Here is a 10,998-nt window from a genome sequence, read left to right on the forward strand (position 1 = left end):
GCTGTTTGTTTTTAGTGGTGGCTTCTTGTAGTGACAACAGGAACTGACAAAGTAGCAGGGACTCAGACTCACTGCAGAGGTCTCTTAGGTCTGCTGAACAGTGCCCTTCCCTATCCTGAAGGAGACGGCTCTGGTGTGGGCGTGGGGGAGAATCCTCATATAGGAGCCCCCTCCAGACAGAGATTTCACCACTGACTTCTAGTCCATGTCTGGCCTGGCATCACCCCCATTTTCTCTCTTGCCAAGCAGGAAGGTCTGGCTACTGGCAGAAGAGAACCCATCTTCAGATCCCAGCTTGGTACTGAACAGAAACTCAGCCACTCCTCAGACCCTGGAGGAAGAACTGGGTGGGGTTTCAACCCCCAGCCCCCTGTGGGGAAGGAAACCCATGGTTCCCTACTTTGGCAGGATTAGGAGGACAAAGTGTTTTAGCAGCCCCAAAATGAGAGGGGCAGTGCTGTCCCTGCTGAATGACAAGAGGAACAAGGGACTCTGTATGGGGCAGACTTTCTCCTCTGCCTGGGTGACCAGCTCTCTAAGTGACTTTCACTTCTTGGGGCCCATGGGCACAATTGATCTTGCTCTCTTCTTGGGGCTTCACTGGGGCTGGGTCATTACCTGGGGCATGGGACCAAGGCAGCAGAGAGGCAGGGTGGAAAGAAACCGCCCCTCTCAGGCCTTGGGCCTCCTCATCCTTCACCACCTGGAAAGAGCTAAGGCGTGGTGACCAGCTCTCTGGCTGCTAGGGAAGGTACAGAAACCTCCGAGCAGAGTAAAGTTTATGTGGGGTATACACTGGCATCCTGAAGAAAATCGACATTCAGCGAAATTGGAACTCCAGCTTTGGCATCCTGAAAGCAAAAGCTTGAAAAGCCACCAGGGTCCTCTGGGGCTGCCTGAGCATACCAAGGACACCTTGCCCCAGGCTGTTGCTTTGAATTTGAACAGTTGAATGTTCTGGAACTTCAAAATTGCCCTGAAGTAACCCGGAATCTCTAAGACAGCAGGACACAGTAGGACTAATTGATTCCTGAAACCTGGGCCTCCAGGAACAAGGAAGGCATCCTGCACCCGTACTACTGCAGGCTAGGTCCCAAGAGCACCCTTGGCCCTAGCAGAGTGTCTGTTGCTAGCTCCCTCTCTGGCTGTGCAGACAGTAAAGGGAGGGCTTGATGCATGAAGGTGACTGCTGGGTCAATCATCAAACACTGACCAGGTGGCCAGGCAATCTGCCTCATCCCATTTCCAGCCAGAATATTTCCTATAACCCTGAGTCAGTCTGAAGAGCCAGCCAGAGAGAGTCGGCCCAGACACCGGAGTGAGTCAGGAAACACAAGTGGGCCCTGGGCGATGGACTGGGCAGCAAGCAGGAAAGAACTCAGCTGGAGTAGTCCTCCGGGGTTGGCTCTGGAGCCAGCTGACTGAACGCCACTGATGGAGAGGGTGCAGTGATCAGAGCGGGGGGGGGGGGGGGGATCTTGGTTTTACCTCATCCCGACTGCTGCCTTCCTAACATGAACAATCCTTACTGAGCACTTACTCATACGACGCATGTTCACATGTTCTAGGTGGGCCTGCTCTTTCTGCTGCCCACACCTGACCAAACAGGTTGGCCAGAGCCCCCCACCCAGGCAGCCAGATCCACCTCAAACTCATGTTATTTCTACCGTGCCTGAGACCAGAGCCCCTCACAATTCATTTCCTCACACAGGGTGACGACGGTATGTGCTGAATGCCTGTGTGTCAGCAGGTGTTGGGTCTGTGACAGAGTGTTAACTTCGTGTGTGTACATTTATGTGTGTGTATATATATATATATATATATATTCCCCTATTCTATGATGTGGGAAACAGAGGCTTAGACAGAAGTTGATTTATTTGAAATCAGTAAAGTGTCAGACTCCCGTCTAGCATTCCAGCTCTCTGGCTGTCCTGGAACTTACTCTGTAGACCCGGCTGGCCTCGAACTCACAGAGATCCACCTGCCTCTGCCTCCTGAGTGCTGGGATTAAAGGTGTGTACCATCATTGTCCGGCTATGAATGCCTGTTTCTGTGAGCAGTCAGTATTCTCAGAAGCAGCAGATTAGACTCTTTCCTTGCCAAGCTCACAGTACAGTGTGCTCAGTGGATGAGACACACACCTGATACTACAATGATGGTCAGAGGTGATGGGACTGGTTCAGAGCCAGAGCCTAATTAGTCCTGGCTAATCTGTGGGGAGGGGTCCCCAAAGGGTGAGAGGTTGGCTAGAGAGGGCCCCCAGGAGGTACCCTTGGAGGGAGGCCAAACGGCTCAGTTCTACCCAGATGCCTCACAACTGGACAACAGCTGGAATTCAAACCCATTCCCCTGGGCTGCACTGCTTCCTGGGCCAGTGCCTGCTCCTGCACCATACCATCCAGAGCCACAGATGCAGAGGGAGCCCCATTCTACCCGCAGGAACCCCAGCCACCCTGTCCTGGAACCATTCTTCCAATCGCAGCCTTTCCCCTACAGGAGCCACTTAGCTTGTTGCCAGGCAGGTGTCCCCGCAATCAGCCTAAACCTCTTAAAGCAGCCTCTTAAGCTCAGTCTGTCCTCCTGGCCTCACATCGTCTTGCAGCGAGCAGTCCATCAGGAAGCGATGTTCATTAATAGAAAAGCCGGCGGCTAATTGGTGTTTATTTCCCCTGGTCCACACCTCAAAATTGATAGATGATGCTGTCTCTGCCAGCCCAAAGCAGGAGGAGGGAGCTTTCACTTCGCCAGGGTCAGGCAGCCCTGTCACCGGAGTGGCACAGAGAGGCCCTCTCCTGTGCACATTCTAGTTCATCCCACCCCCAGTCAGCTCTGTCTTACCACTTCGCCGACTCCATGAAACCAAATCAGACAAACCTGAGCTCTGTGGTCTAGGGCAAGTACTCAACCTTTCTGGTCTCACCCTCTTCATCTTCCAACTAAAGCAGATGAGACGTAAGCTCCAGAGCCAAGCGCAAGAACTAAATAAAATGTGGCAGGTGTGCTGGCGCTCCACCTCCCTGAGAACCCTGCAGCCCCCACCACCTAGGTCCCTCAGTTTAATGTCATCACCTCCCCTGAATCTGTCCCCTTGGTGTCCCCACTGCCACCAGGGTTCCAGCTCGAAGCCTGGGTGTCTTCTGAGGTACCCCTTTCTTCTTTCTCAACCATCATCAAGTCTGGTAATTGTTCTTCCCACGTGGTCGACAGCGAGTCCCCCACTGTCTTTGTCCTGAATGTCTTCATCTCTCTGGATTTTCACCAGCCTGACCGGTGTCCTTGCTCCTGTCTCTGGTCTTCCACCACACAAAACCCAGTGTTGGTGGCAACAGAAAGCTCCTGAAACCTCATCAAATCGCTCTGGTTTCAGAACCAGAGCAGAGACTCCTCATTGCCCTCAGGAGGATCCAGTCCTCAGTTCAGATGAAACCTAGAGCCTTCTTCACAAGGTCCCCACCGCCCTTGCCTCCCTTCCTGAGGGCACGGGGTGCCCTCAGGAGCCCCTGCAAATGGACTTTCAGGCCTCCCTCTTTGAGCCATAGTGAACCCGCATTTAATGACTGACCTTGGGCACAGTGTCTCCAATAAGCCTTTTCTGGGAGTCCACACTCTGATGGGCCCTTCTCTGGCTCTCCAGCCCCAGCTCTTGTTCCTGCTGCACCTGGCAGGTCTTAAGTGTGAGTACACACCGTGGCTCCTTATGCGTGCTCGGTACCATCTGACCATGGTGGTGCATGCCTATCATCCCAGCACTCAGGAGACAGAAGCAAGTGGGTCTTCTCTGTGGGTTCAGGGCCAGCCTGGTCTACCAATAAAAAAAAAAAAAGGAAAACCAAAAAGACTTCACCAACCAGGAGGCAAGAGCTGCAGAATCTAAATCTTGCTCCAGCTAGGAAGGCCTTCCCACTGAGGCTACCCCAGCCTTGGCCTGAGTGTTGCTGGGGCCTTGGGTCAGGTGACCTCTCCTGGGCTCTGAGGGCAGGCAGCATCCTGGTTACACTCAGCCTCCACTCCAGCCCCTACTGCCTGCCTTGGGCTCCACAGGACACACGTTTCTCTCCTAACCAAATTACCACAACCACCTGCTCTCCCGAGTACTTCATTAGTCCCTGAAATAGACCCCCGAGGCCTGGAAGCCAAGACTAAACCTAGCAGCAGGCCATTCATCTTCCTGTCATGTCTGTGCAAAAACCGTTTTCCAGCTCTGGTCTAGGCCTTGAGGGCTTTCCTCACGGGGCTCCCAGCCTGCGCATGCAACCCTGGCACTTTCTGAGTACCGCCTCAGAGGGAGCCTGCCTTCTCCACCTCTCCTTTCCTGGAAACCGTTATTTGCCCAGCCTGGCCTGCCTGAGAGATGCATATCCTACCATCTCCATAAGAGCTTACCCACCCCTCCCTCACGAGCTGTGCAAGCTTGCTTTCGGCTCCTCGTCCCTACCTCTTGCGGGTTGCCTTCCTCCGAGAAAAAGGCACACCTTTACAAGTCACCTCAGGAGCCAGGCATGGTGATGCACGCCTGTAACCTTCGTACTCAGGAGACTGAGGCAGAAGTGCTGTGACCTTGGGGCCAGCCTGGGCTATACTATAAGTGTACCAGGTCAACCAGGCTGCACAGCAGGGTGACAGTTCGGGTTTGCAAGCCTTGAGGGCCTGAGTTGAATCTCCAGCTACTAAGTAAAAAAGCCACAGCTGGCCCACATACGCCTTTAATCCCAGCATTCAGGAGGCAGAGGCAGGCCAGATCTCTGTGAATTCCAGGCTGATCAGGGCTACATAGTGAGGCCCTTCCTCAACAAAACAAATGCCATGTCTGTAGTCCTAGAGCCGAGGAAGCTGGGACAGGAGGATGCCAGGGATTTCCCTGGCCCAGTTGGGGAGCTTCAGATTCAGTGAGAGAAAACAAGGTAGAGATCACTTTTGAAAGATACCCAATTTGGACCTCTGGCTTACACACCATGCACACACAATGGGCATGTGCAAACGGTTCCCAGAAGTTCTCTCTGGAATTCTTGTTTGCATTGCCCAGGTGGCAGGAACTTTCCTCTCTGTCATTTCAGGTCCACCTTTTCTCCCCTGGTTCCGTGTCCTACCGTATTACATACAAGTATCCACCCACTGCCTGGCCACAGTGTCAAGCTTCCTGGGCTTCCTTCCCTTAGATCGCCCATAGGTCCCTGGCTGGCTGCACTGAGCCGGAGTCCTGCTTCAAAAGCAGGAGGTCTCAGCAAGCCAGTGAGGCTCTAGTTGTTCACTGGTCCTCTACCAGTTGAGCAGAGTCTCAGGCCACTGGGAAGGGGCCCAGAGACCATCATCTTCTCTGGTCCACAGAGGTTCTAGTTGGGTCACCTTCCTGGACCTACAGAGGACTACTGGGTGGCTAGACTCACTTCCTCTAAGCAAGCCTGGGGGTTGTCTGTCTCCATTCCTATTTTGCAGATGCACACTGTCTCTGACAGCCTTCTCAGCCACCCTTCTGTATCTACCCAAAGATGCTAGGTTACCCTGAAAATGTCCCCTGGGTCTGGTGTGGGTCCCAGATCCACTTTAGTTTTATATTTCAAATGCACTTATTGAAATATGGTTTACATGTCAATTGTACCCACTTAGTCTGCACACGTCAGTGGTGTCGGCATGTCCCGTGGTTGCCTGGTAGGATGATGATCTACTTGTATTTTACTTTTGCCTTTTGGGGCAGGATCTCTCTGTGTAGCCCAAGCTGGCCTGGAACTTGCTACATAGACCAGACTAGCCTCAAAATCAGAAATCTGCTTACCTCTGTCTCCTGAATGATGGAATTAAAGCCAGAACATCCCACTTATTTTTGCTTTAACAAGGTATGTATCTGTATGAGTGTATGTGTAGGGAGAGTGTGTCCATGTTCAAACGTGCCAACACACGTGTGAAGTCAGGACAACTTGTAGGAGTGGATTCTCTCTTTTCTCCTTCCACAGTGTGGGGTCTGGGGACTCAAAGTCAGGTTGTCAGGCCTGACAGCACAGCAGGCCCCTTTATCTGATGAGTCATCTTTTTGTCCACTCCCACCTTTTTTTGAGATCAACTCTCTTACTTGCCTTGAACTTGCTACATAGGTAAGGCTGAACTTTTTTTTTTCTTTTGAGACATTTGTTACATCACCCTAGTTGGCCTGTAACTCACTATATGGACCGAGTCAGCCTCAAAATCACAAAGGGGAGGTGCCTGCCTCCCCTTGGCTAGGATTAAAGGCACGCACCTTCACATCTGTCTCACTGATCATGAACTTCTGATTCTCCTGCATCCATTTCCCAAGTGCTGAGATTACAGTCGTGTGTAGGCTACCACCTTCTGGGGATTGAACTCAAAGCTTGGTTGAACCCAGAGCTTCCTGCTCATCAAGCAAGCGCCCCACCAGCTGAGCTGCAGACAGCCCTAGTGATCTAATTTTAGAACCTTTTCATCAAGCCTGGAAGAAACTCAGTACCTATGAGCATTCTCATTCCCTTCTCCCCACCACTCCCAGACCTAAGCAAACAGCAAGCTGTGTTCTGTTCTTATAGATTTGCTGATTCTAGGAACCTTATGTAGACAGAGGTATACAATATACGTCTCATTGCCTACTTTCAAGGCCCGTCTTCTGTGGCTTATATTTCTATTTATATATGGAACGATATTTTAGCGTATGGGTTCCATATTCCATTCAGGGGTGTTTCCACACTTAGTTAAGTGAGAGCACTATCTGCCACCCATGTTTGTCCCGTCATGTCATCTGCCTCCCTGTGTCCAATGAACCACCACCCCTTGCTTTTCTCTGAAGTGTCGGGTGAGGCACAGAAGTGGTGACAGCCACCATGGGTGCTAATGCAGAGGCAACAACACATTCCCTGCCTTCAGGGCACTTCCTTACTGAGCCCAGATTCTTGGAAGAATCATGGGAGAAAACACGAGGCCCGGTGTTAGGCACTGACTGGGTCTTGGAGCAGCCATTTCTCTGGCTGGTCTCAGCTTCCTCCTCTGGCTTCTGTGTCAGCAGCAGGTAGCAGGCAGTAATGACTGCTAGGTAGCTGCCTCCTGATAGGGAGAGCCCTTCCCAGGGTGCTCCTTGTAGCAGACAGGCGGTGTTAGGGCCTGAAGTTAATCAACATTATTGATGTGTGGAAAGGGAGGGCAGAAGCAGGCAGCGTGGGATCCTACAAGACTGATTTATTGGTTAATTAGGCTTTTCCACAGCCGCAGGCTTCCTCAGCTGTGTGTGGTGATGAGGAGGGGGAGGACAACCAGAGCCCTTAAGAGGCCAGCTGCGGCTCAAGCGAGGTTCAGTGTCTCTCCTGAGTCAGGAACACCAAGAAGCTAAGGGAATGACGCAAGGTGTCTGGGCTAGGGAACTCACCCCAGGCCTGCCTGGCTACCAGGAAGCCCATGCCTCAGTAGCCAAGCAGAATTCTGAAAGTAAGTGCCTGTGAGCTCTGAAGCTTCTAGAACACAGAATCAGACGTGTGGAGCAGAAGAGCTGCACGCTAGAAGTAAAACAAGAGCAAACCCAGGCTGGGAATATAGGTCGGAAGTGCAGCACTTGCCTACCGTTTACAAAGGCTTCATAAACAAAAGACAGAAACAAAGCAATGGTCAGCTGGGTGGTGGTAGCACACGCCTTTAACCCCAGCACCTGGGAGGCAGGGGCAGGTGGAGCTCTATGAGTTCGAGGCCAGCCTGGTCTACAGAGAGAGCATCAGGACAAGCTCCAAAACTACACAGAGAAACCCTGTCTCAAAAGACCAAATAAACAAACAAAAAACAAATGGAAGCCTTAGGGAAGCAAAGAAAGGCTACTGAGTAACAAGTGTTAGGCAGCCACGGATTTGGATCTAGCCTCTCCCTATGTGACCTCTCTGATCCTTGATTTCAACGTCTCTAAAATAAGGTTAATCATATCTACCCTACTTTACAAAGCTGTCTTGATAATTAAATATAACATTCTGTGAGGTTACATAGTAGCCAAGGAAAGACTGCCTGAACAAGCCAGGAGTCTGGGGTGCCTGTCAGCCCAGCATTTCGGTCAGAGAGGCAGGAAAATAAAGAGTTGAAGTTCATCCTTGGCTACAGTAGGCAGTTCCAGGCCAGCCTAGACTTGAATCAGTCTCTGCCTTTTTCTCTCTCTCTCTCTCTCTCTCTCTCTCTCTCTCTCTCTCTCTCTCTCTCTCTCTCTCTCTCTCTCTCTCTCTCTCTCTCTCTCCAATGAAACAAAACAAACAAAAAACCTAGGTTATGGCTTGGGAGCAAAAAGGGGCAGTCAGAGGTAGTAGAAGAAAACAGGGCCTGGAAGGTGCAGGCTGGGTAAATGGGCTATTCTCCTGCCAGACTGGCTTTGGGACACTGTCTGGTTGGGTGGACCAAATTTAACCACCCAGGTGTCCTTTGGACTAGAGCTGCAACTCTGCCTCTGCTCTGCCGTGGGGCCAGGCCCTCTAGACGCTCCTCGGTGACACTGTGCCACCCAGGGAAGAGGACAGACAGCTGGCATAGTCCAGGCTGGCAGGGTTTATTGCGCTCCCCGGGCAGACAGGGCTAGTCCAGTCTCTCCAGCGCGCAGGGCATCCCTTCTGGGTTCCATACTCCAACCGCGAGGCCTGGCGTCGCCGGGGTAACCTGCGGGCCCCGAAGACGCTGGCTGGACACGACGGAGGGCGCGATGGGCGCGGTGGTGGCGGTGGCGGCGGCGGCCGCAGGGCCAGAGGCGGCGGAAGCGCGCGCGGAAGTGGCGCGAGGCGAGCGAGTAGACGAGCGGGTTGAGGCAGGAGTTGGCGTAGGCGAGGCAGTGGGAGGCCAGGCGGCAGGCATAGGTGGCCGGGCTGAAGGCGAAGCGGCCATACCAGAAGCAGAGGATGAGCGCGTGGTGCGGGCCCCAGCACAGCGCATAGAGCGCCGCCACCGCCAGCATGGCTCGCCCCGCGCGGCCCGTCGCCCGTCTGCGCGCCTCGGCCGCCGCCGCGCCCGCGGGACCCACGGCCGCCCACAGGAAGCACAGCGTGCGCCCGTAGGCCAGGCTCACCACGGCCACCGGCAGCAGGTAGCCCGCGGCGAAGGTGGCCACGTCGAGCGCGCGCCGCCGCGCGTCCTCCCAGGCGGGCACGCAGAGCTCGAGCGCGCCATAGCGCACCGTGCCGTAGTAGCTGAGGTAGGGCGCCGAGAAGAGCGCCGCCAGCAGCCACACCAGCCCCACGGCGGCGCGCGCGTTGCGGGGTGTGCGCAGGGCCCGGGAGCGCAGCGGGTGGCGCACGGCCAGGTACCTGCGGGCCAGAGGGCGCGCGGTCAGGGGGGCGGGGGCCTCCTGCGCGCGGCCGCCCCGCACCTGCCTTAATTTCCCCATCCCACTCTCCTTGCCTGGCATCTAGCAGGGGCCTAAAGATTCACCCAAGGTCATTGGCTAGGTAGTTTTCGAGACAAGGAAGCAGATGTGAGTTCATTGTGGGCCTTAACATCTGAAGAATGCATTTGGAGTTTCTTCTCTCCCTCTCTCTCTCTCTCTCTCTCTCTCTCTCTCTCTCTCTCTCTCTCCATCTCTCCCTCCCTCCCTGTGTGTGTGTGTGTGTGTGTGTTTTCGAGACAGGGTTTCTCTGTGTATCCCTGGTTGTCCTGGAACTCGCTTCGTGGATCAGGCTGGCCTTGAACTCACAGAGATCCTCCTGCCTCTGCCTCTAGAGTGCTAAGATTAAAGGTGTGCACTAGCACAACTGACCTGACCCCAGGGGTTTCTGTTGTTGCTGTGTATTTTACCCTTATACCAGGCCTGTGCTGACACTTGGGGCACAGAAATGTCCTCTGGAAGTTCGCAGTAGAGGTGGGTACCACTGAGGGTTCCCATGATGCCCACCAACCTCTGATCCCTAGTCTCTCCTCCACTAGCCAATAAGAATCTGCCCAGGTCCATCTCCAGTCTGCCCTGATACAGCTCACCTGTCTACCGAAACAGCCGCCAGAGTGAAGCTGCTGGCGTACATGGTGAGGTAGATGAGCAGGTGCACGGTCTTGCACACAAAGGCCCCGAAGAGCCAGGCATCCAGCGTGTAGATGGCCGCCTGGAAGGGCACACAGCACAGGATGAAGCAGAGGTCGGCCACCGCCAAGTTGAGGATGAAGAGGTCTGTGGTACTTCCAGGCTCCTGCCAGGCACTTGGGCCAGGCTGCAGCAGCACAGCCAACACCAGCCCATTGCCCACCATGCCCAAAAGGAAGATGAGGGCAAAGACCACAGGCACTGCCACAGCTCCTACGCTCCCTGGGCTGTCCAGCGAAATGTTCTGGATGTCAGCCATATTCCTATCAGATGGGGAAGAGAAAATGGATCCTTAGACAGGAGACCAGGACTCCAGGCACTTGACCCAGGGGCCTGGTTCCTCCCGCCGGGATGTGACCAAGTGTCTTGGGCTAGAAGCTCATGAGAGATGAAAGAGGTAGAGCCAAGCTAAAAAGATCACTGCGTGAGCAAGAATCTGCCATGCGCACGTGCTCACAGAAGCACTACTCCTTGGTTTCCTAGGGAACACCTCTGTAACCCAGAGCCTGGAAGGCCATTTGGGTTACTCTGGACTTAGGCATGTGAAGACACAGGCAGAATAAGATGAAGATGTTGCAGCGGGGGGAGGGGCAGCACACACTCTGGACGTTGGTATATTTTCCTTTTCAACCAGGTCTGAAGTTCAGGAGAGACCCTGTTGGGAGCAGTGAGACCTCAGATCCTGAATTTCTTGTAATCCCTTGATCTGAGTGCCTACGGCTGCTCTGAACACCAGACCCTCAGGAGTTCCTGATGGCAGGAGAGTGGTTTCTGATGGGTTTGGCTGGGGCATGGCTATCTCTATATGATCTGCCCCTGAACACAATAAAGGGGACATTCTTGTGGAATTCAAGGATGACCCATGTCGCTGTCTCTCTGTCTGTGTGTGTCTGTGTATTTTAACCTCCAGCTCCCTTGCCCGAAGCTCGCAAACTAGGTGCCAGCGCACAGAGCGCAGACATGGGGGTGCG

The 10,998-nt window shown here is 53.8% G+C and overlaps 1 protein-coding gene across 1 annotated transcript; it reads right to left on the reverse strand.

The window, feature by feature from the left end:
• Nucleotides 1-8,512: 8,512 nt before the first annotated feature.
• Nucleotides 8,513-10,651, reverse strand: Galr3 (galanin receptor 3). The gene is made up of 2 exons (XM_057791821.1): nt 9,928-10,651; nt 8,513-9,260 (listed from the first exon to the last, which is right to left on the reverse strand). The coding sequence occupies exons 1-2, from the start codon at nt 10,284-10,286 to the stop codon at nt 8,513-8,515; spliced, it is 1,107 nt and encodes a 368-aa protein (XP_057647804.1). The 5' UTR covers nt 10,287-10,651.
• Between the last annotated feature and the right edge of the window lie 347 nt (nt 10,652-10,998).

Source organism: Chionomys nivalis, chromosome 17 (genome assembly GCF_950005125.1).
Source record: "Chionomys nivalis chromosome 17, mChiNiv1.1, whole genome shotgun sequence".
NCBI lineage: Eukaryota > Metazoa > Chordata > Mammalia > Rodentia > Cricetidae > Chionomys > Chionomys nivalis.